This window comes from Bos indicus, chromosome 17 (assembly GCF_029378745.1).
Source record: "Bos indicus isolate NIAB-ARS_2022 breed Sahiwal x Tharparkar chromosome 17, NIAB-ARS_B.indTharparkar_mat_pri_1.0, whole genome shotgun sequence".
Lineage (NCBI taxonomy): Eukaryota > Metazoa > Chordata > Mammalia > Artiodactyla > Bovidae > Bos > Bos indicus.
The window spans coordinates 6,527,723-6,553,542 of NC_091776.1; the positions used below are offsets into that span (position 1 = coordinate 6,527,723).

Consider the following 25,820-nt stretch of genomic DNA (forward strand, 5'->3'; position numbering starts at 1 on the left):
TGCGCCTTTCATGTTTCCTGTCCCCATTGTTTATAGGTGCTAAGTCTGCAGAGGCAGCATTTAGTAGTGTTAAAGCATGTTGTTGCTCTCTTATATCTTAAACTTTTATGAATTTTGAAAAAAACCACCATAATAATTTTTAAAAACACCAGAAAGTGTAGCTGTTTTGGTAATTGTTATTCAGTTATAAGCAACATAGATTCACTTAAACTAGCTTAAACAGTGAGAAATTGTTTTAAAGGTATTGTGTGGGCCAAAATATATCTCCCCACTCTATAGTTGTATAGTTGCAGTCCAAACCCCAAATACCTTAGAACGTGATCAGATTTTTAGATAGTGTCTCTAACAGAGGTAATTGAGGTTAAAGTGTGGTTGTGTGTATGTGTGCTGAGTCACTCAGTCGTGTCTGACTCTTTGCCAACACATGGACTGTAGCCCGCCAGGCTCCTCTCTCCATGGGATTCACCAGGCAAGAATACTGGAGTGAGTTGCCATTTCCTTCTCCAAGGGATCTTCCTGACCCAGAGATCGAACACCATTTCCTGCGTTGGCAGGTGGATTCTTTACCACTAAGCACCTGGGAAGCCCCAAATGAGATCATTACGATAGGCCTTAACCCAGTATGATGGTGTCCTTATAAGAAGAGGACATTTGAATGCAGACGGACGCAGAGAGGGAAGAAGGCCCAGGAAACCTGGATCAGACTGTCCCTCTCGTTGCTCTGAAGGAAGCCCCCCTGCTGACCTCTTAATCTCAGACTTCTCACGTCTAAAACTGAGAAAACACATTTCTGGTCTTGAAGCCCTCTTTGTGGTACTTTGTTATGACAGCCTCAGCAAACCACTGCAGGTATCTGAGAAGAGTGAGGAGAGCGGAGTGAGAGGACCTCTGGGGCTGTGCTTGGACAGATGGAGCCCAGAGCTGGAGCCCAGAGCTGGCCGGGGGCTTTGAATCCATGACGTCTTGAGAGCTCAGGGCAGCTGTTCCAAATGCTCACCCTGGTCCTCTGCCGGCAGGATGGCCCAGCCACCCTCCATGTCTTTTCCTTCTGTCCCACTGTAAACTACTCAAGTTTTTTCCAAAGAATTTGAACAGTTGATCTTTTCCTACCAGGCTGTAGTTTCATGGCTTTGGACTCTACGTGTCCTTGCAGTATGATGCCCTCGCGTCTGTGCCCTCGTGCGTGAGGAGCACGCAGGGATATGGCCAGCTCAGCCACAGGGACCGTTGTGGTGGGGAAGTGCCACATGCGCTGTGTCTCAGGACAGTAAGGTGTCTACCTCTTGCAACACGTTTTTCAGATTTTAGAAGTGGACACTTCAAAAAAAAATTAATCCTTCTTCTATTTGTTTACCTACTGCCATGACTGAATATTGTAACCTAATTGATGTTTTGCAAATCTAGTTGTCTTCATTTGTGATTGCTTGAGGGGTTTGGATCCTGATTTAACACATCAGCTCTAAGAAAGCATTTTGATACTATCAAGGAAATTTGATCATTAACTGGGTATTAGGTTGTATGAAAGAGTTATTGTTAATTTTGATAGGTGTAACAGTAATAGTGAGTTATGTAAGCAAATGCCCATTCTTACAAGAGTGAGAACCCATGAGTCCTTTCTAAATCTAAGCTAAACTCTTGGGAATTCCCTGGCAGTCCACTGGTTAGGACTCGGCACTTTCACTGCCATGGTCTCAGGTTCAACCCCTGGTCTGGGAACTGAGATCCCACAAAGCTTCATGGGGTGACCAAAAAGCTAAACTCTTGTACCATATTGGAGAAATCTCCCCTGGTCTTCAGCCTACAGTGCTGTTATTTTCATGGTGATGACTGCACAACCTTAAAGAAGTCACCTTTCCCCTAAGGCCTGTTTTCCTGTTGTGCCATGAAGGCTCTAGAATCAGCTGATGCTCTCCAAGTTTCTTTGCAGATGTAACATTGACTTATGAATTGCTTATCTATTTGTATTTATTTGTCTTTGTCTATTGCCTCTGTTATCCCTCTACAAATACTTTCTTATTTTTGACTTAGCTATCAAGAAACATTTTGGGTGGGTCTCCCATTTTAATGCTCCTTTGCTTCTTCTAAGAAAGAAAGTACGAGTTGAAGCAAAAGAGCAAGTGTTTAATGTCCATTCTAGAGATTTTCCTGGAGATAACTCTTCCAGCTCTGTGTCTGTCTCATCATGCCCTATCTTTGGGTCCTAGATTCTCTGTTCCCAGACTGTTATTCTGCTATCATTAACGTTATCTTCAAATACCTCTGTTGGTTTGGGAAGTGGCAACATGGTGGTATTGGTGAAAGCTTTATTAGTTGCCACGTGGCTTGTTGCCTAGTTGCCTTTTCATCTCTGCAAAATGGGAATTACTAATACCCCACAAGATTTGGGTAGGAATTAAATGAGATACAGGGCAAGTACTTAGACTATTTAAGCACAAAACAATAAATAGTAGCCACTGTTTTTATTAGTGTTTTTGTTGAAATAATATCCCAGTTTTAAGTCCTGTCTTGATTCTGTCAAGCAGGTCCTCTTGGTGATGGCTTAGATTGATATTAACGGTGCCTGTAGACCAGGATTTCTCAGCCTTGGCACTGTGGATGTTTGAGGCCAGGTGATTCTTTCTTGTGGGGGGCTGTCCTGTGAATCGGGGGATGTTAAGCAGCATCTCTGGCTTTAACCTGCTGGGTGTCAGGAGTACCACCCACCCCCAGTTGTGACAACCAGAAATGTCACCAGGTGGGGAGAAGTGGAGTGCAGAGTCACCACCCCTGGTTGAGAACCACTGCTGTAGAGTAAGGATGCCACTGCAGGTGGCAGTCTTTTCTTGCGCACCCTGAGAACAAAACAGGGGCAGCAGTACATTTGCAGGGGTTTTAGCTGTTTATCTGTGGTTCCAGGAAAGGTAGATGGATTCCATTGTCTCTTTTCTAATTCTATCAGATCAGTCTCTCATACTGGAAAGTGGATAAATCCCTTTATGAAAGTCTTCTAAAGAATTATTGATTTCTCCAGCCAGTGTGTCGCAGGCCCTGGCCTGGCAGCAACAGACAGCTATGCCCTCTATTGAAAGATCCAGTTTGGTCTTAGTTTCCACTAACCAGTATGTCTTGGAACTAGCGCATATGCTTGGCATTTATGTCAGGGCCAAGGCCTGCACGAGCTTCTAGAGACAGCCCTCTTCCTCTTTCTGCCCTTTGCCTCGCTGGCCTGCACTCACTTTCTCCACAGGGGCAGTCCTGCTCTGAGCTCCCGCCTATGTGCCCTGGGTCCTGCTGCCTTTTAATCAGTCTCCCTTTGCAGGAGTTGCTTCTGTTCTTTTGATCACTAAGGTAAAATTTTTTTTGTTTATTCACTTGAATTTATAATAAATGAATTTTTCCTTTCCCTTTTGACAGCTAGCTTTCTTAGTCTATTGCTTTCATTTTGTTATTTAGAAAATAAGATTTGATACTTTCTCTTTCAATACAGTATAATAGATACTGTTAGAAAATCAGGAAGATGATGACAGCAGTTTTTCTCTTCTCAAGGTTGTTCTCACCTATTCAGAAGAAGTAAAGCTGTGTGCAGTCAGTTTCTGATGGAATATAGCAAGAGGTACAAATAACTAGAATCAACGGGCAGGTGTGATTTTGGAGTTGTACACAGGTCTTTAATAGAGCTTACTAACAGTGAATGGAGGTAATTTGGTATAGTGGAAGGAGCCGAATCTTTTGAGTCAGACAGTCCTGAATAAATCTGTTAAATATTCAGTGTGTGAACTTAGCAAGTTACTTTACCTCTTTGGTCCTCAGGTGTTGTGTGTGTGTGTGTTTTCATTTGTAAAAGTGGAATAAATAACGCCTTCTTGAGTTGTTAGGGCCAGATAAGATAATTGTTAAAGTGGCCGGTATAGTAATTGATACAAAGAAGATATAAAGTGAATACAAGTTCCTGCCACAGTTGGAGGTGAGATAAAGATGTCATGACACCCAGAGAAACCACTTTGGCAGGCAGCAGGACTTGGCTCAAGTCATCTCAGCCTAGACTCTGGACTCAGCTTTTTAGATTCTGAAATTCTTGTCAGAGCACCTAAAATAGATCAAATTCAAGAGACTGACTCACTAAAATTTAAGAGACTTGTGCATAAACCAGGATGTTGATTTGCAATGAGGACTATTCGTGTTTTTCATTTGGCATTTTCATTTTTCCCTACCTGGGCACACCTTCTTGATGTTGAGTAGGGAAACCAAATTAGTAAAAAAGAGTGATGGTTCGAAGAGGCTTCAAAGATCAGAACAAGTGGAACTGGCAAATCTCTACAAGCATTTCACTCAAGAGGATGAAATATCCCTTCTAAAAAGAACTGGGTTGTTTTTCTAAATAAATACAAAGTTTATGTTCATCAGACTCAGAGTCTCTTCCTTTTACAGCCCAGGGTCTGATGAACACAAAGTCATCTGGCTTTTGTTTTCCTCCATTCCATGTGGAGACCCTTCCTCTTCCTAATGATGTTCTTCTGCAGTCAGTGCCAAATACTGTTGGTAACACTTAAGCTTTCCCCGGTATGGTCTCATTCCTGGTATGCTGCCTTGAGATTATACCCAAATCTCCATGTTTAGCTTATTCCTAAAACACAGAATCATGTATTTACTGATATTTTGTGCATCCTTTCTACAGAAAACTCTCTTTTCGTCTCATTCATTATGTGTATGTTTTACTTGTTAAGTTTCAGTTTTTGAAGATTTTGGTGAGCAGTTGGTAGGGCGGTGCTGTGTAGTTCCCATTCCCCCATCACCAAAGGTCCGTGAGTATTTAGTTAGTTTTCCAGTGCTACAGTATTAAAAAGTATTATGCCAGACATCAGGCGTGTGAAACAAGCAGACTTAACACTTTGACCTGAGAGTTGTATCAAACAACTTCTAAAGTAACTTCCAACTATTTTATGATTTTAAAACATGTTTTTATCTCTTTACTTGATTTCTTGGCTTTAATAGAACATGTTTTTCTAAATAAATACAAAGTTTATTTTCATCAGACTAAGAGTCTCTCTCCTTTTGCAGCCTAGGGTGGATCTTTAGATTCATCCTCTTCACTCATATTCTTTTGTCATTTCTTACTTATTTAGTATCTCATGTATTTAATAAGTTCATCTTTTGCTGAAGCATTTTTCAAGTGTCAGTTATGCCTTGCTTGCAGTTCTGTAGTGCTGTCTAAAAAATAAATCCTGATATCTTATAAACATGCACAGTGTTGAGTATAGATTGTAATTGGTCTTTGAATCCTGCTTATATTTTGCATAATTTTTGCATTTTGGAAATTAATTTTTTTCAATGTTCTTAACTATTTTCTTCATTTATGGAAGGATTTTTGATGGCCCAGATTTAACTTTTTAAATTAATTTTTATGTAATTTAAAAATTTTTATGTAACTATCTTACAGTTAATTTTTATGTAACTGTCTTATCTTTGCAGTTATTAATGAAAATTGTCATTTTCAAACAGTGATTTTATTGGTATTGAATGAAATTTGAGCAAGAAATGTTTCACTTTGCTGCTGTTCATTTTACCATCTTCCTGAAACTCCTAATTGTTTTTCACTATTATTTGTCTAGTAATACGGAATATCCTGAATCATTTTAATCAGTATCTTATGAAATTGATAAATTGATTCACTGCTGGCCAGCGTAAAATCTTGTGTTCTTAGCAGCTCTTCATATATCAAGAAAAGGATGGGATTCAAGCAGCCATACAGTTCTTAGTGAGACTTGTTCTTAGACCCTTCTCTGCACACAACCGTGCAGTGCTCTCAGTGGGATGAACAGGAGACTCAGAAATACCCTCTGCCCAAACTTCAATTTAGCCCCGCCCCAGGCCTCTGCTTAATGTTTGACTGCTGAAAACAGTCAGTTTTCACCTCCAGACCCTTCCCTATTGCATTTGGAGAAGATGGCCATTGTGTCTGCAGTGATTCTTGCCTCCTGATACTTACACCTTGTCGAGTCACTTCTAAAGAATAGACTACAGCAGAAGTGAGATGTCTTTCTGGTTATAGAAAGACTGCAGCTTCCGTTTGGGGTGTTTTCTGTCACTTTATCTTGGATCACTCACTGTGTGTGAAGCCAACTGCCCTCTCTCCCCTAAGAGAGGCCTCTGAGTGTGACCCCGAAGCAGGTTCTTCCTGTCAATAGTTGAACTTGAAGATGACTGCAGTTTGCAGCAAGCAGCCTCTTGAAACACCGTTAGCAGGAACTACCTAGTTAAGTCTCCCTGATTCACAGACACTGCTGTTGCTACTGCTGCTGCTAAGTCGCTTCAGTCGTGTTTGACTCTGTGCGACCCCATAGACAGCAGCCCACCAGGCTCCGCCATCCCTGGGATTCTTCAGGCAAGAACACTGCCATTTCCTTCTCCAGTGCATGAAAGTGAAAAGTGAAAGTGAAGTCGCTCAGTAAGTGTCCGACTCTTCACGACCCCATGGACTGCAGCCTACCAGGCTCCTCCGTCCCTGGGATTTTCCAGGCAAGAGTACTGGAGTGGCATGCCATTACCTTCTCCATCACAGACCCTGAGAGATAGTAAATGTTGTCTCCAGTTTATCTACAGTTATATCTACAGCAGTAGATAGCTAACATGCTGCGCTAGGCTCCTCTTGCCTAATGTGCTTCCACTGAAACCTGCTAGTCTTCTGAGTCCCTGATTTTTCTTTAGAACTTAGTCTAGTCCCAGATTGGATGGTTTTCACTGAATTCAGCCAAGGGCAAGGTAGTTCACCTCTCTGGACCCTAGCTGCTGCTTCTGTAGAATGTGGGGGATTGATTGGGTCAGGGATTTCCAGATCCCTTTCAGCCCTAAAGTTCTCTGCTTCTGTATTTCCCCAGGCCCTGACTCTAGTTTCATGTGAAAAATGAATATGAGAAATAATAGAATCAACCAAACTTTATTCACACGGGGGACCTTGCTTTCCATGTTGACCTGTAGGAGACAAGGCAGCAAGTGGATTTGGCTCCTGGGGGCTGTGCCTAGAGGTAGCTGACCTGCTTCTTTCTTGCTGAATCTTCAAAATCTCTCCTCAAAACCTCAACTTACAGCATTTCCTCTTTCTCCCTCAGCTAGTTAGGGTGGCCCCAGGAATACGAGAGGCAGAAGCATTACCGGGAAGAACCTGGAGAAGTCTGACCTGGGGGTAGCAGAAAGGTCAGCATGTGAGACGGCTGACTTCTCAATCCAAGACTTGTAGAAACTGATGTTTGTAAATACTCCAGGCTCGTTGATTCCAATGCAGTTTGATCCCCAGCTCATCACTCCTGCTAGAACCCAGAAGTCCTTCACTCTGCACATCAGGGGATCTCCTCTCCTGGCCTGAAGGAGAGACAACGTATGGCTAGGCATGCACAGGGCAAGAGACTCATAGTTCAGCCAAGAGCTGTGGAGTCTGGGCCTGTCCCGGCACTCCTGGGCTCACCCGGGCCCACAGAGCTACAAGACATGGAGGGAGCATGCTGGGGACAGGTGGGGCCTTGAGAGATGCCTGTGGGAAGGGATTCTTACTATACATGCATCTGGCTGCCCCACTGGGAACCGGGAACAAATCACGGCTTCACTGATGGGCTCAACTCCTCGCAACAAGCTTTCTTTCTGATATTTCTTGCATGTCTGGAGATCAATGAGGTGCACTTTTAACTCCTTTAGTGTGTAAGGTGGTGTCATAGCTGTAAGGTCAAAAAGGCAAAGCTGTCTTAAAAATTAGGAAGCAACTTTCAGCTTTGGATTCAATTTCATGCCTTTAATTTTCAGGGATATCTCTGATTTCAAGTTTCTGCCCCCCATCATAAGCAGTACTCTGATTTCTGATTTGGCACATGGTCTCAAGGCTGCAGTCCCTAGGTCTGAACAAGACTAAAGGCAGTTGTTCCTGCTCAGATAACCACAGAGAGCCAAAGAATCTTTCGATTTGGGAAAATATACGATAATGAAGATGTGAGATTATGTTGTTTGACTTTGACATGTACTTTTTATGTTCCATAGAATGTAAAAAGGTGGATCTGATATACTGAGAGAGTCAAGACTGCTGGTGTGAAATCCTCTCAGTCTGACTCGGGACCTACTGAGGATCCATGTTCATGTCTGCTTCCCCGTCCGCCAGCCCACATACATTATACCAGGTGCTGGAGGAGAACTGAGAACTCTGTTCGCATTAAGTTCAGTGCCTTGGCCTTTTCACTTTTAAGGTCTTAGCAGTATTGTGAAATAGGAGCGAAAGCTGCTGCCAATAAGCAGAGTAATTCTAGCAGCAGAAGTATGGAGGACGCAGAGGGAAGCTGGGGGTTAGAGGAGCACTGAAGTCTGCAGTCCTTCGGATCAGTTACTGGAGAGGGAGAGCGCACCGTATCTTGCGCCAGGAGTGGGATAGCGAGTAGGGGGAGGGAAGGCCAGTGGAGCAAACCAAGCTCAAAAAGTCTACTTATCCTCACATTGGAATATCCCAGAATTGTCCCATCCAGTCACCCAGCAGGAGGTGGCGTTCTTCAGCTGGACTGCTGATGTTGGGAGACAGATGGGCAGGACAAGGGGGCTGAAGGAAAGTGGGCGGGCCAGCTCTGCCACAGCGATGGCACTAGATGCGTGTCCCTGGACATCGGGGTAGGGAATAATCCTGGACACAGGGATGATCGTTGTTTTGGAGCCTTGGCAGCCAGAGACCTGAAGTGATCCCACCAGCACCTCATATTTTCTGGTGTCCTTCAACCTGAGAAGGAGCAGAACAAGTAGCATGGGTTTCTTGTGCCTCAGCCCCAGCAGAGCCCATAGTTCTGGAGGTTGCATTTTTCACCTGGCTAAGCATCGTTTCTTCAATAAGTGCTTAGTATCTCCTGAATATATAAATGAAACTTAGCATCTGGCTCATAGGGCTTTTGGTCTCAAGGGTTGTATGTCTGTGTCAAGATAGAGAGGTTGGGAGAGAGGGAGGGAGGCAGAGACAACACACAAGTGAACAAGGATAAAATTTTTAAGTGTGAAAAATCTTATGAAGAAAATCAACAGGATTTTAAGGTAGAAAGTAAAAGATGAGGGAAGAGCCTATGAATTGGATCAGGGAAGGTCTTGTTGAACAGAGAACCTTTCAGCTGAGTCCCACAGGGCAGGAGTCAGCTATGTGAAGAGCTATAAAGAAAAGCATTCCAGAGGAAACAGCATGTGCAAAGGCACTGAGGGTGGGAAAGAGCTCTGCAGTTTCTAGAAATAGAAATACACCTGGAGTGGAATGGGCTGATGTGGAGATAAGCAGATACCTGGTAATTCATGGCTTACAGATTTTATTCTAGGTTCCTGAGCAGTGACTGGAGGATTTGAAGGAAGGAATGACATGATTTTGCTTCTGATTAAAAAAAAAAAAAATCACTTTGTTGTGTGCATAAAGGTAGCAAAAAACAGTTGTTGTGATGTGGATGAACCTAGAGCCTGTGATACAGAGTGAAGTAAGTCAGAAAGAGAAAAACAAATACTGAATATGGGTACTGACGAACCTATTTGCAGGGCAGGAATAGAGGCAAGATATAGAGAAGGGACTGGTGGACACAGAGGGGGAAAAGAGAGGGTGGGATGAATGGAGAGAGTAACGTGGATATGTACCCTACCATGTGTGAAGTAGACAGCTAGTGGGAAGCTGCTGCTAACACAGGGAGCTCAGCTCGGTGCTCTGTGATGGCCTTGATGGGTGAGACGTGAGATGAGGGGCTGGGAGGGAGAATTGGGAGGGAGGGGATATATGTATACGTATGGTTGATTCACATGATTATACTACAGAAACCACGATGTTGTATAGCAATTATATTCCAATTAAAAAAAAAAAACCTATTATGCTGTTGCAGTGGTCCAGGACAGCTGTGTAGAGTCAAGAGTATTTTGTGGAAGTAAAACTGAAGAATTAAGTGTTTGCAGTGAATGTGGAGGGTAAGGGAAAGTGAGGCTTCATGTTTCTGAGCAACTGGCTGTGTTATCGCATGAGATGGGAAGAAACGGAGAGAAAGGTTTGGGATATTGGTGGTGGTAAAATTGTAGTTCTCATTTGATCACGTTGTCTTTGAGATAGCAGTGAGACAGCTGAATAGAAATGCACCAGAACTAGTTAAGAGCTGCTGATGAAAATGTGGATGCTATCAACCAATCTATGACCTTTTAAGCCATAGGAATAGGAGGGCCACCTAGAGAGAGGGAAGAGGGCTCAGAACCATGCACCCAGAATGGCGTCAAGACGTGGGTAGAGAATTAGATGGGGGAGGGTGGGAAACTTTTTTAGACATTCATTTCAGTCAAGATGATTTTCAAATGTGAGGAGCCCTGCCTAGTACTGAACTGAGAGCTAGGGCAGGAAACATTTGGACTTCCTTCTTAGGAACAGGTACTGTTTCGGGCAGTGCTGGACAGACTCCTCTGCGCTTAGCCCAGGAGCCCCAGCCACCCACCTCCCTGATGGGTCTCCCCTAAGCAGGGCCCGCACTCACCGGAAGCAGCTTGCCACTGTCAGCACCCACTGCTTTGAGATGAGGGAGGCGGCACAGACGTGAGACAAGCCCTGGCGGATGCTGACCTGCCAGGGCCACTGCCCCACGTTGGCCTCCAGGCCGGAGACGATGCCAGATAAAACCGCGGGCCGCCCGCAGACTGCCGACGGAGAGGAGAGAGGCCTGGAGGCCTGCCCCGGGACCCTGCCCCCGCCCCGCCTCCCCACGCCGGTGTCCTCTCCTTGGCACCAGGCCCCTTCCTGTGCTCCCCGGGCACGTGGACCCTGAGGCGGCGCCTTACTTGACTTGACAAGATCTTTGGGTTCCTCCTCATCTGTGCCTGCAGAGAGAAAGGGGGCAGTGTGGGGGACCCCCAGGATGGCTTCTTATTTACAAGGGCCCCTGAGGCCCCCGCCAGGGCTCTCTTCACCCCGAGTTCACCTGAGATCCCCAACAGAAGAGGCAGCAGGAAGACGCAGCCCGCAGGGCCCATGTTTCTATCTTCAGAGTCTCCTTCTGCTTCCTGGACTCGGATCCCAGGGCGAGATCCAGGCAGCAGCCTAGGAGGGGGCCGGAACCGCCTTCCCCCCCTCAGGCGCTCCTGGGCTTCCCCCTCTCCTTCGGTCCGCACTCTGTCCAGCCAGATCCTGGAGGGTGCGGCCACAGGACCCGGGGGAGGAGCCAGGGCCTCAGCGCCCCTGCTGCCCAGGCGGTCCAGGGTGCGGGGGCTCCTGCCTGTGGAGGGAGGAAGGGTAGTGGGGGTGGGTGCTAGGAGGAGCAGGGCTTGGTTGGCAGAGACCCTGGGGTGGGCCGAGGCGGAGTTCGCAGGCTCCCTCTGCCTCATCTGCTCCGTCTCAGGGGCCCGCCTAGTTGCTCCCACCTACTCCCACTCTCTGCCCCCCAGCCACTCGCCGCGCCAGCCAGTCGTGACCTTCTGAGGCAAGTCCCTGAACTTGGGTCATGAAGGGCCGTGCCGAGGTCTGCCCCAAGTCCTTGGCCTTGAGAATAGCTATAGGACTGATAAGATAAAGAGGAAATAAGGCAGTCAGTTAGCTGACCAATATGTTCTGCTTTCTCGCTCGCCCTTTTGTGCTTCGGTCTCTACCTGTTGTAATTGGTTCTTTGGCTTCCTAAGTCAGGGAATACTTACTGGGTCTTTATGGTGTACAAAGTATTGTGCTAACTGTGGAGCAGATCTGTAAAGGGGCAGGCATCGTGGGCGTGCCTGCCTCCAAGGAGCTGACGCTCTGGTCTGAGAGAGGTGGAATAAGGAAGTAACTCTGGAGATTCTGACTTGTACTTGGTACCTTATTCATTACAAAAGGAGGGGCGGGTGGCTCTGGGAGCCGAGGACAGAGCACTGTGGGCTGGCCCAGGCTGTCAAGCCTCATTCCTGGCTTCACCACAGACTGATTTTTGAGAACTTTTGTTCCTTGGTAGTTCAGATGATAAAGAAACTGCATGTAGTGCAGGAGACCCGGGTGCCATCCCTGGGTCAGAAAGATTCCCCTGGAGAAGGGAATGGCAATCCACTCCAGTATTCTTGCCTGGAGAATCCCAGGGATGGGAGCCTGGTGGGGTCTATGGGGTCGCACAGAGTTGGACACGACTGACATGACTTAGCAGCAGCAGCATGACAAAACAGTTACTGAGACTCTAATGTTCTATATCAATTGCTTGGCACAGAAGGGCATCATGAGTAAGATAAAAATTAATGAGATTAGAAGGCCTATAGAATAAAGAGAAGAGATTATAATTCCAAATATCAAGGATGGTATTATTATAATTACTGAAATAGTTAATTTAACTTGAAGCTTTCAAGAGATCAAGGCACAGGGGAAAAACTGATCAAAAAAACAGGGTGAACTTCCCTGGTGGGTTTCCCTGGTGGCTCAGATGGTACAGAATCCACCTGCAACGTGGGAGACTTGGGTTCAGTCCCTGGGTTGGGAAGATCCTCTGGAGAAGGGAATAGCAACCCACTCCAGTATTCTTGCCTGGAGAATCCCATGGACAGAGGAGCCTGGTGGGCTGCAGTAACATGGGGTCACAAAGGGTCGGACACGACTGAGCGACTAAGCACAGCATGCAGCACACTTAGCTCACGTCTCATATCTTATCTGATAATAAGAACTATACCCTTTAGTCAGGAAATAACTTTTTTCCCCATTGTCAGTTAATTCAGTGAGTTTGTTACAATATTGTAGAAAGCACAGAAGTTAACACAGTAAGTGGCTTTATAGGTGACTGAGAACATTTCTTGTTTTTTATATTTTTTCTCACAAATCATGATGTCATCATTTTGAGTCATGGTAAAGTCATGTCTCTGATGAACTGAACTAATTTAAAAGAAGTGTTGCTATTTCTTGTTATGTAACTTGAAATAAAAGTAGAATTTAGAGAAGATTCCTCTTTCCTCTTTCAAATACCACTCTCCCCAGCTGTGCTTTGGTGAGGTCCACATTCTCTGCATACCCTTTGGACTATCTTGACTTTTTACTGATGTTTTATTTCCTAAATAAGATAAAGAATAAATAAAGGTTTCCTAAGGAATCTGTCTGATGTTGCTGCTCTGTGAGAGCCCACCTCAGCTTTACCTGATTGTTGACTGAAGGACAATCCAGAGTCAAAAAAAAGTACCCAAAATCTCAAGATATCAAGTCTCTTCTATTTAGAACAGATAAGGTCTCGGAATAGAAAGCAAAATTAATTATGGCCATGAGGCCAGCAGTTAAATATTATGATTAAAGTACTAATGTGTATAATTAATAAATTAGACAATTAAAAATTCTACAGAGGAAAGGTCAATTTAGTATTGGTTATAATTCAAGTTGGGGTTTTTTCTTTTTTGCTTTACAAAAAGAATAAACTAGTGTCTATAAATGTTGAATTGATTCTAAACAGTTTAACATGATATTACAGAAGCTTGACAATATTTTGTGTTTGCATAACATTGTCATCTACACAGTGACTCTGGGAAGGGAGTATGTTTTCATCTCTATTTTATAAATGAAACTAAGAACCTTGGAGATTATATGACTTAACTAATTGTATCATTGGAGAAGGCAATGGCACCCCACTCCAGTACTCTTGCCTGGAGAATCCCATGGACAGGGGACCCTGGTGGGCTGCAGTCCATGAGGTTGCTAGAGTCGCACACGACTGAGCGACTTCCCTTTCACTTTTCACTTTCACACATTGGAGAAGGAAATGGCAACCCACTCTAGGGTTCTTGCCTGGAGACTCCCAGGGACGGGGGAGCCTGGTGGGCTGCCATCTATGGGGTCGCACAGAGTCGGACACGACTGAAGCGACTTAGCAGCAGCAGCAGCAGCAGTTGTATCATACTGTGCACTAGCAAAGCTGGGAGTTGCTTCTGTTTCCTAGTCTATTGCAAGTGCCAGTTGCTCAGTCATGTCCGACTCTTTGTGACCCCATGGATGATACAGTCCATGGAATTCTCCAGGCCAGAATACTGGAGTGGGTAGCCTTTCCCTTCTCCAGTGGATCTTCCCAACCCAGGGATTGAACCCAGGTCTCCCGCATTGCAGGTGGATTCTTTACTAGCTGAGCCACCAGGGAAGCCCAAGAATACTGGAGTGGGTAGCCTTTCCCTTCTCCAGGGGATCTTCCCGACCCAGGAATCAAAATGGGGTCTCCTACATTGCATGCGGATACTTTACCAACTGAGCTATCAGGGAAGCCCTCCTAGTCTAATAATCAGATTTAAATCTAGATTTTTTGATTCATGGTCTAGAACTCTGCCTCCACACTACAGCACCTTCCCAAGACCAGGAGACAGAACTCATTTATTCAGCAGTCATGTGTTCAATGCCTGTGCCAGGTACTGTTCCAGAATAGAAGGATGATGACATAGAAAAGGGGCTTCCCTGAAGATCCCCTGGAGAAGAGAAAGGCTACCCACTCTAGTATTCTGGCCTGGAGAATTCCACGGACTGTGTAGTCCATGGGGTTGCAAAGAGTCAGACATGACTGAGCGACTTTCACTTTCAACATAGAAAAAGCCTTGTCATCATGGATTTTTTATTTTAATTTTTTAGGTCAGATATGACAACTTCTTAGAAAAGTTAAACAAGACGGGGTTGCTGGAGTGGGCATCACTTTTAAATAGAGTGGTTCAGAGGAGGCATTGGTGAGGTGATTTCTGAGCAGGAATCTGAGGAGAGAGGCAGTGAGCCAGGGGGTTAACCAGGGAAAAAGGATTGAAGCCCAGAGTGTAACTTACAAGGCTCTTGAGCAGAGGTGTGTTTGGGATATTTGAGAAACACTGAAGCTACAGCAGAGTGGGCAAGGGGCTCCCATGACAGGAGTAGGTCAAACTGGGGTAGGGTCACACCACATGGACTCTCAGAGACTACTGTAAGGCCTTTGGTTTCTAGTTTAAGTAGAATGGCAAGATTTTGGCCTTACAAAGGATCATACTGGCTACTGAGTTGAGAATGGTTGGGGTAGAAACAGGGAGGCCAGTCAGAAAACCATTGCAGTAATTTGGACAGGAGGTGATGGTGGCTTTGGACAAGGCCATGGAGGCAGAAGTGATCAGAAGTGGCAGATTTTGGTGGCATTTTTAAGGCAGAACCAATGAGACATGATGATGGATTGGTTGTGGGTGGGAGTCAATAATGACTCCAAGGTTTTGGGCCTGATCCAGCTGAAGTGGAGACTGTCCAGTTACTGAGCTGGGGGTACCTGGAGGAGGAGCAGGTTGTTGAGGGGTATAAGTTCATTTATAGGCACGTTTAAGACACTTGTCAGATTGTCTAACTGGAGATGTCCACTAGGTAAGCTGAATATACAAATCTGTTATCAGGAGATTGCCGCAGAGTAAAGTGCTAGATTAGGGTGGTGTCAGCATGTCATAGTATTTAAAGCCAAGAGATGAGGTCAGGTTGCCTAGGGAATGAGCATAAATAAAACCCTCTGAGTTTTAAGGATTGATCAGACCAAAGTTTAGATGAGATAAGCAGGAACTGATAAGAGACCAAGTGGGTAGCGGAGAGGAAGGCAGAGAGCTGATGCAGTATTCTGGAAGCCAAGCGCAGCAAGTGTTTCAAGAAGGAAGAAGTGATTGACTGCTGACCGCCGCAAACAACAAGAAGCAACCGTTGGGTTTGGTATCATGAAGTGAATTCAAGAGAAAGAGGAGAGCTTGGAGACGGCAAATATGCAGGCAATTTTTAAGAGTAATTTTATTGTTAAAGAAAGTAGAGGCACAGCTGGCAGAAGAGCCTGGGTGGAACAGCGTTTCTAGTTTTTCTTTAAGATGAGAGAAATTACGTCATGTTTGTGTACTAATGGAATTATCTCAGAGAGAAATTGATGATGCAGGAGAGAAAGTGGGAGAGTTGCTGAAGTTGTGTCCCTGAGATAGGAGGGGACTGAGCCTAACTCACTGAGGATGAGGATGCTTAGACCGGAGCACAGACCCGTCTTTCATACACGAACCCAAAAAACAAGCATGTGGGCACAGATGCTGGTTGGTGGGAAATGTGGTGGTAGAAATTGTCTACCGATGGTTTTCATTTCTTTAGTGAACTAGGAAAGAAATCATCTGCTGAGGATGGGAAGGGAAGTGTTGAGGACTTAAGAAGTGAACTGAGTGTGGGAGATGAATGGACCGGAGAAACAGCAGTGTGACTGCTGGGCACAGAAAGTACCCACTTGAAGTGAAATTGGCAAGGTTGTGTGTTTACATGCAGTGTTCAGCAAAGGGCTGGAGGCATGGGGGGAGCAGGAGGGTGATGAAGTTGAGAATTTCTGATGATCGTGTGGGAAAGTGGGAGGGGAAAGGAATGATTATAAAGATAAATCAGGAATTTAAACTGGAAAAGAGGGAAATTAAGAATGGGGAGGGTAGAGAGTCAAGTGAGGTAAAAAAATCAGTGGATTATAAATCCTAATGGGGTTGAAAAATACTGGAAGTGGCATTCTTGCCATAAGAAGTGTAAGATAACGTGTGCTGGGAAGGTGAAATGCTTCACATTGAGATCGTGGAGAGGATGCAGTTGTTGGTGATGCCAAGGCCAGAGAGGACCACAGAGGTAGTGTCTGAGGCCAAGTGAAAAGACCATTTAGTCCTGAAGACAGATTATGGTGGAAAGGCAGTGACTGTGTTATCAGGAGCATGCAGAGATCTGAGGCACTTGCACTTTGCCTGAGTCCTGCAGAGTGAGGACCAAGGCCCCAGGCTGGAGAGCCACTGAAACTTGAGGCTGCAATGCATCCATTGGTTAGTGGACTTTGTTGCCTGATCTTCAGCTGCGATTAATCTAACCAAACTGCTCTTTTTTCGCTACAGCTTTCCATTTGGTTCATAAAACTTGCCCTGGAAGACAGTTAGATCTAGTGCACATGTGAACAGAGAGAACGCCCCTTCTCTCTTGGCAGGCAGGCAGATGGGAAGAAACCGAGAGTTAATAGTTATTATTAAAATGTTAATAGGCTTGGTTCCCTCTTCTGCTGCATGCTAAATATAATATATGATTGTTTTTTTCCTTAATCGTTGTTGAAAATGTAAATAGTAGAAAAATGTATGAAGTAGAGTTTCCTTCTCATTTCTCTACTTCTAGCGAGTCGTGGGTTTTTGAACATCATTCCAGGTCTCTTTCTGTCCTCCTTTCTCTTTCTGCCTATGCTTATATATTTGTGTGGGGTCCTTGTCTTTCTGCCTGTACCTATATATTTGTGTGGAGTTTGTATATACGTATCTGTGCAGATGTATATTTACATCACAGAAAAAAGCGGAAGTATTCTTTTATGCAACGTAACTTTTCCTACTCAAACTTTTTCTACTTCCTGTGCCCATATATACCAACCTAATTACTTTTCTTTAGAACAGCTACATAGCAGTACACAGTATAGAAATAGTATAGTTTGAAAATTAGGCCAAAAAAATCATGCCCTTGTTGATTGAACACTTAGGTTTTCTTTATTTTCTGCTATTATAAGTTATGCTAAATATATGTGTGTTCTTTATTACTCTTCCTGCATACTTGTACGTTGCTGTGATGTGAATTGTCCCGACGTGGAATTACAGAAGGAAAGGCAGTATGTTTTAGTATGTGTCACAGTCTCTGAGACAGCTTTGAGAGCATGCTGGGCAGCATGCGCCGTGGAGCCAGCGCATGGCCTCCACTCTGCCTCTGGAAGCTGACTTGGGAGGGACCCCTCCTTTGTGGAGGAGGCCAGAGACTTGGCCGCCACTCAACTGGAAAATATCCAACAGCACCTGAGGCAGCCACTGTGATGCCCTTCCTCTTTGACCTTTGAGAAGCAAGAGTCAGCCCATGAAGTTACCTGCAGAAGAAAAAAAGAAAAATCTAATCTCTATTGCAAAGTCGTCCTCCAAAAAGCTGGCGCCCCGTTTATTATGCCTGAGGGCATCTCTTTCCACCTCATTCATACTGGTTGTTTGTCTTCCCACTCTCTCCAGTTCAGCCAATCTGATAAGACCTTGAGGAGAAAATACTTTAACCAGACAGAACTGTAATAATTGGGGGGAATAACTGAAGTTGGGAAATAAGAAAAATAGCGAAATAGTTTTATGCTTATTCCTTATATAGAGTATATAATATTAACGCTTCTCCAAATTCTGAGACTTTGCTAAAACAAAGCAGGCCTTAGCCAACACCTTAAATAGGAAAGTGGACAGAGGCAGGGCTGGAGATTAATAGAAGTCATAGAAAGAAAAGGACAGAACTGATTTCTTTTGTTTCTGAAAATGTTCCCAAATCTATTTTTTAAAATAAGTTTGCAAAGATTTCAAGTCTGCTGGTAAACCCTGATAAAGAATTGATTTCAGATTTTATCTAAGTTTAATTCTGAATTTCTGGTGACTAAATTGGAAAGAAATTTTGTATCAGTAATCAGGTTTCCAGATCTTTAAACTTTGACCTTTTTTGAAAGGAGAGACCTGTAATAGTACATAGTGTAGATTTTGTACTGCTTTTTCAGATTCTCATGGTTATTCTATGGGCTTCCTGGGTGGGTTAGTGGTAAAGAATCAGCCTGCTAATGCAGGAGCAGGAGACACAGGTTCAATCCCTGGGTCAGGAAGACCCCCTAATGGCAACCTACCCCAGTAATCTTGCTAAGATAATCCTCTGGACAGAGGATCCTGGTGGGCTACAGCCCATGGAATCACAGAGTCAGACACAGCTGAGCATGCACGCATGCTTATTCTATATTTATGATCTTGTAAAAGTTATTTCTTGTTGATGACTGATAGCTTTCTGATACTTTTTCAGAGAAACATTTAAGCTTTCAGTATGAAACTAGAAGAGCCAAGTATAATTGTTTTTCTTTTATTTAAGAAAATATATTTTAGTACTGTGACTTTCACAGATATGATGAGGATATACCTAGGATGAAAGGTATGCACAGACTGAATATAAGTAAGAGGATATGTGTGTTTTGGTTACCTTTATTTTGAATTCGTATTTGTCAGCAAAATAATTACATAGCCTTAAGTGCTTTATGGTCGGGTTTTCATGTAAGTGCACATCTGTTTAAAATGCAAAACAGTCTTGTAATATGCTCTTAAGTGTCTTTGAGCTCACTTTATGTCTTTACAGAGAAGATGATAAAAAAGTAACAGATGGCCAACAAGGATATTAAGTTGACAGGGAAGCAACTGAATTTAGTTACTTTTGTTCCAGAATTTAAGAAATTTAAATCAGTATAAATTCACTTCAAGAAAAATCTTGGGAGTATGTTTCCTCTGAAGTGTGTTTGTTTTGTTTTGTTTTTCTAGGTGGGGGGTGGGGGCAGGGCAGGGAATGCTGGAAAGGAAGGAGGAAGGGAGAGACGGGGAAGAGGAATCAGATAGACTGGAACCCATGTTTATGGTTCCAGAGTCAGTGCTCTTTCTACTTCTCTAAGAGTCTATTTTCTGTTGACCTTTACTAGAAGAAATTCTTGATACTCAGGAAGTTCTGCTAACCTTAGATCCTAAATAGGCTTCTGACTGGATTATGCGTGTTTGAACATGTAAAAATATTTTTTTGGTAAATTAAGTTTAATCTTAATGTTCCCTACTGTATGGGGAGAACTTTGAAGCAAGGATCAGAAATCAGATGACACTAATGCTTCCTAATTAGAGAAATCTCTATTCAGTGCTAACTAAAAATATATTGGCTGGATTTCTAGTCAGCTAGGCTTAATTCTCAGCACTAAATTCCTGAACACTATGGGTAAAACACTTTGTTCAGTTTAGAAGTAGCGAGGCTATTATGGGGGGGGGAAATAGCAGTTAAGAAAACAAAAATCATTTAAAACTATCTTATTGTTAGAAAATATGGTTAACATGAAATAAGAATGGTAATCTCTGATGTGTCTGGAAGCAGGGTGATCATATTTTAGTATTTTCTTCCTATTGCTTGCTGCCCATGGGCTATTAAAAATAAGTGTTTCTGGAAGTCTCAGTACTGAAGATAGCTAAATGGCAACAGTTACGCTTCCTTTTTTCCATGGGCACCAGGTGGCTTTAAAAGAGCATCGAGAAAGTTATACCACTTGTGCACAGCACCACACTGTTTTCTCTAAAGAACTTTTTCATATAATATAGTCACAGTATATGCAATTCAGCTCAAGATTGGACTCTGCTGTTTTATTTAATCCATGTAAAATAGATGCAGGGACTTCCCTGGTAGTCCAGTGGTTTTTAAGACTCCCAATGCAAAGGGCTCAGATTTGATCCCAGGTCAGGGAGCCAGATCCCACATGCCACAATTGAAAGATCCTGTGTATTGCACCTAGGACCCAGGGTGCCCAAATAAGTTATATATATATATATATTTTATGTGATGCATCTGCTCAAAAACTTTGTAGACTTATACTAGTATGACAAAATGGAAGTGCTGGAGGTCACAGCAGGCGTTGACTCTAAGTGGTCAGAAGAGATCTTTTTAGGGTGTTGGGAATGTTTTAAAATGATTATAATAATGGTTGCACAACTCTGTCAATTTACTAAAAATCATTGAATTGTATACTTCAAACAGGTAATTTTATTGCCTGTAAATTATGCTTCAATAAAGCTGTTAATGTTTTTTAATGAAATGGAAAGTACGTGACCATAGCTGGCCCTGGAAGACAGAAAATCTAAAAGAAAATGTATTATTGGTGAAGCCGAGAAATCTGTTAAAAATCTACCCTCCCTTCTCTCTTCTTCAGGTTTACAAGGCAAATCTGTCACACCTTAAGGAACAAATCATCCCAATATGATTTTGAACTGTTGTTTACAAGATAGAAAATGAAGAGAAGTTTTCATTTACCTTTTTATGAAGGGAAAATAACATTGATATTAAAACATCAAAAAGATATTTCTCCTAAAAGAAAACCAAAGATCAATTTTGCTGTGAATATTGAAACAAAAATCTTTGGAAGAAAAATTATAGAGTAGAATTCAGTATCGCATTTAAAAAGTAACATACGAAACAGCGGTGTAGGGTAGTCCTGAGCAGTTTGGGTTCTGGAGGTGGACGGGCTTGGAATCTCAGTACCAGGACCCAGCTCTGTGACTTCAGCAATTCTGCTCAACTTCTTTCTTTTCTTGTCAACAAAGTGGGGCCAGTAAATAAGAGAACTTACTTCATAGGGTTCTTGTGAAGGCTGAGAGAGTAAAGCACTTAGGAAAGTATCTGACACCCAGTAAATGTTGGCTATGACAATAACTGCATAGCTAATAAAATCTTGAACGTGTCAGAATTTGTTATTCTTCTATTGTTGACCATTAGATTTGCTGTTATAAAGAAGAGTGCAATAATACATATCTTCATATGGAAATTTCTCTCAATTTTCTATTCCTGAACATAGAATTTTAGGAGTAGATTTTAGAGAAAAAATTCATAAACTTAAAAGTGTTTATTGATGTATAGTTGACTTATATTGATTTCTGCTGTATATCAAAGTAATTCAGTTATCAGATCAGATCAGTCACTCAGTCGTGTCCGACTCTTTGAGACCCTGTGAATCGCAGCACGCCAGGCCTCCCTGTCCATCACCAACTCCTGGAGTTCACTCAGACTCACGTCCATCGAGTCAGTGATGCCATCCAGCCATCTCATCCTCTGTCGTCCCCTTCTCCTCCTGCCCCCAATCCCTCCCAGCATCAGGGTCTTTTCCAATGAGTCAACTCTTTGCGTGAGGTGGCCAAAGTACTGGAGTTTCAGCTTCAGCATCATTCCTTCCAAAGAAATCCCAGGGCTGATCTCCTTCAGAATGGACTGGTTGGATCTCCTTGCAGTCCAAGGGACTCTCAAGAGTCTTCTCCAACACCACAGTCCAAAAGCATCAATTCTTCAGTGCTCAGCCTTCTTCACAGTCCAACTCTCACAGCCATACATGACCACAGGAAAAACCATAGCCTTGACTAGACGAACCTTTGTTGGCAAAGTAATGTCTCTGCTTTTCAATATGCTATCTAGGTTGGTCATAACCTTCCTTCCAAGGAGTAAGCGTCTTTTAATTTCATGGCTGCAGTCACCATCTGCAGTGATTTTGGAGCCCAGAAAAATAAAGTCTGACACTGTTTCCACTGTTTCCCCACCTATTTGCCATGAAGTGATGGGACCGGATGCCATGATCTTTGTTTTCTGAATGTTGAGCTTTAAGCCAACTTTTTCACTCTCCACTTTCACTTTCATCAAGAGGCTTTTTAATTCCTCTTCACTTTCTGCCATAAGGGTGGTGTCATCTGGAGAAATAACTCCAGAAAGAATGAATGGATGCAGCCAAAGCAAAAATAATACCCAGCTGTGGATGTGACTGGTGATAGAAGCAAGGTCCGATGCTGTAAAGAGCAGTATCGCACAGGAACCTGGAATGTCAGGTCCATGAATCAAGGCAAATTGGAAGTGGTCAAACAAGAGATGGCAAGAGTGAATGTCGGCATTCTAGGAATCAGCGAACTGAAATGGACTGGAATGGGTGAATTTAACTCAGATAACCATTATATCTACTACTGTGGGCAGGAATCCCTCAGAAGAAATGGAGTGGCCATCATGGTCAACAAAAGAGTCTGAAATGCAGTACTTGGATGCAATCTCAAAAACGACAGAATGATCTCTGTTCGTTTCCAAGGCAAACCATTCAATATCACAGTAATCCAAGTCTATGCCCCAACCAGTAATGCTGAAGAAGCTGAAGTTGAACGGTTCTATGAAGACCTACAAGACCTTTTAGAACTAACACCCAAAACAGATGTCCTTTTCATTATAGGGGACTGGAATGCAAAAGTAGGAAGTCAAGAAGCACCTGGAGTAACAGGCAAATTTGGCCTTGGAGTACAGAATGAAGCAGGGCAAAGGCTAATAGAGTTTTATCAAGAGAACGCACTGGTCATAGCAAACACTGTCTTCCAACAACACAAGAGAAGACTCTACACATGGACATCACCAGATGGTCAACACCGAAATCAGACTGATTATATTCTTTGCAGCCAAAGATGGAGAAGCTCTATACAGTCAGCAAAAACAAGACCAGGAGCTGACTGTGGCTCAGATCATGAACTCCTTATTGCCAAATTCAGACTTAAATTGAAGAAAGTAGGGAAAACCACTAGACCATTCAGGTATGACCTAAATCAAACCCCTTATGATTATACAGTGGAAGTGAGAAATAGATTTAAGGGCCTAGATCTGATAGATAGAGTGCCTGATGAACTATGGAATGAGGTTCATGACATTGTACAGGAGACAGGGATCAAGACCATTCCCATAGAAAAGAAATGCAAAAAAGCAAAATGGCTGTCTGGGGAGGCCTTACAAATAGCTGTGAAAAGAAGAGAAGCGAAAAGCAAAGGAGAAAAGGAAAGATATAAATATCTGAATGCAGAATTCCAAAGAATAGCAAGAAGAAATAAGAAAGTCTTCTTCAGCGATCAATGCAAAGAAATAGAGGAAAACAACAGAATGGGAAAGACTAGGGATCTCTTCAAGAAAATCAGAGATACCAAAGGAACATTTCATGCAAAGATGGCCTCAATAAAGGACAGAAATGGTATGGAACTAACAGAAGTAGAAGATATTAAGAAGAGATAGCAGGAGTACACAGAAGAACTGTACAAAAAAGATCTTCACGACCCAGATAATCACGATGGTGTGATCACTGACCTAGAGCCAGACATCCTGGAATGTGAAGTCAAGTGGGCCTTAGAAAGCATCACTACGAACAAAGCTAGTGGAGGTGATGGAATTCCAGTTGAGCTATTCCAAATCCTAAAAGATGATGCTGTGAAAGTGCTGCACTCAATTCAGTTATATATACGTAATATTTTTCATATTCTTTTCTGTCATGGTTTTATCACAGGATACTTCCCTGTGCTGTACAATAGGACCTTGTTGTTTATCCCTCTATATATACTAGCAGCTCAGATGGTAAAGAATCTGCTTGCAATGCGGGAGACCTGAGTCTGATCCCTGGGTTGGAAAGACCCCCTGGAGGAGGACGTGGCCACCCACTCCAGTGTTCCTGCCTGGAGAACCCCACGGACAGAGGAGCCTGGCGGGCTGCAGCCCATGGGGTCACAGAGTCGGACACAGCTGAGCGACCAGGCACAGGCACAGGCCCTCACTCCCAGCCCTTCCTTCCCTCAGCCCCTCCCTCTTGACAACCTCAAGTCTGTGCTCTGTGTCTGTGAGTCTGCTTCTGTTCTGTAGGTAAGTTCATTTGTGTTGTATTTTAGATTCCACATTAGGTGATATCATATGGTATTTGTCTTTCCGTTTCTGACTTCACTTAATATGATAATCTCTAGGTCCATCCATCTTGCTGCAAATGGCATTACTTCATTTTTTGTTTTAATTTATGGCAAAAGCCATAAACTTTTTAAAGGCCCATATTGCTCTCCAGAAAGATCATACCCCTTCCTACGGATGATGGTAAGAGTGTCTGTATTTACATTACTCCCACTAGAATTGAACATCATCGTTGCAAAGAAAATCTGAGGTAATTTGTTAAGTCCCAAATAGAATGTAATCATTTATATCCTTCATTTATTGAGAGCATACAACACAACTTTAACTCAAACATTGTCCCATTTGAGTTCAATTCAGTCACTCAGTCATGTCCAACTCTTTGTGACCCCATGGACTGTAGCACGCCAGGCTTCCTGTCCATCACCAACTCCCAGAGCTTACTCAAACTCAGGTCCATTGAGTCAGTGATGCCATCCAACCATCTCATCCTCTGTGTCCCCTTTCCCAGCATCACGGGCTTTTCCAAGTTCTTTTCTTCAAATCAGGTGGCCAAAGTATTGGAGTTTCAGCTTCAGCATCAGTCCTTTCAATGGGTATTCAGACTGATTTTCTTTAGGATGAACTAGTTGGATCTCCTTGTAGTCCAAGGGACTCTCAAGAGTCTTCTCCAGCACCACAGTTCAAAAGCATCAATTCTTCAGCGCTCAGCTTTCTTTATAGTCCAACTCTCACATCCATACATGACCACTGGAAAAACCATAGCTTTGACTAGATGGACCTTTGTTGGCAAAGTAATATCTCTGCTTTTTAATATGCTGTCTAGGTTGGTCATAGCTTTTCTTCCAAGGAGTAAGCGTCTTTTAATTTCATGGCTGCAGTCACCGACTACAGTGTATTTGGAGGCCCCCAAAATAAAGTCTCTCACTGTTTGCATTGTTTCCCCATCTATTTGCCATGAAGTGATAGGACTGGACACCATGATCTTCGTTTTCTGAATGTTGAGCTTTAAGCCAACTTTTTCACTCTCTTCTTTCACGTTCATGAAGAGGGTTTTTAGTTTTTCTTCACTTTCTTCCATAAGTGTGGTGTCATCTGCATATCTGAGGTTATTGATACTTTTCCCAGCAATCTTGATTCCAGCTTGTGCTGGAATCAGCCCAGCATTTCTCTTGATGTACTCTGCATAGAAGTTATGTAAGCAGGATGATAGTATACAGCCTTAACGTACTCCTTTCCCAGTTTGGAACCAGTCTGTTGTTCCATTTCCAGTTCTAACTGTTGCTTTCTGACCTGCATATGGATTTCTCAGGAGGCAGGTCAGGTGGTCTGGTATTCCCATCTCTTTCAGAATTTTCCACAGTTTGTTGTGATCCATACAGTCACAGGCTTTGGCACAGTCAATAAAGCAGAAGTAGATGTTTTTCTGGAACTCTCTTGCTTTTTCCATGATCCAGTGGATGCTGGCAAATTGATCTATGGTTCCTCTGCCTTTTCTAAAACCAGCTTGAACATTTGGAATTTTTCGGTTCATGTATTGCTGAAGCCTGGCTTGGAGAATTTTGAGCATTACTTTACTAGCGTGTGAGATGAGTGTAATTGTGCAGTAGTCTGAGCATTCTTTGGCATT

At 43.3% G+C, this 25,820-nt stretch overlaps 2 protein-coding genes across 6 annotated transcripts in view; one reads left to right on the forward strand and one right to left on the reverse strand.

The window, feature by feature from the left end:
• SH3D19 (SH3 domain containing 19) overlaps positions 1-25,820 on the forward strand; it is a 201,381-nt gene that overhangs the window by 44,831 nt on the left and 130,730 nt on the right. The window lies entirely within an intron of this gene.
• LOC139176681 (serine protease 27-like) lies at positions 6,898-11,096 on the reverse strand. Its single transcript, XM_070769020.1, has 6 exons — positions 10,920-11,096; positions 10,780-10,818; positions 10,479-10,638; positions 8,448-8,722; positions 7,525-7,685; positions 6,898-7,335 (listed from the first exon to the last, which is right to left on the reverse strand). The coding sequence occupies exons 1-6, from the start codon at positions 10,969-10,971 to the stop codon at positions 7,090-7,092; spliced, it is 933 nt and encodes a 310-aa protein (XP_070625121.1). The 5' UTR covers positions 10,972-11,096; the 3' UTR covers positions 6,898-7,089.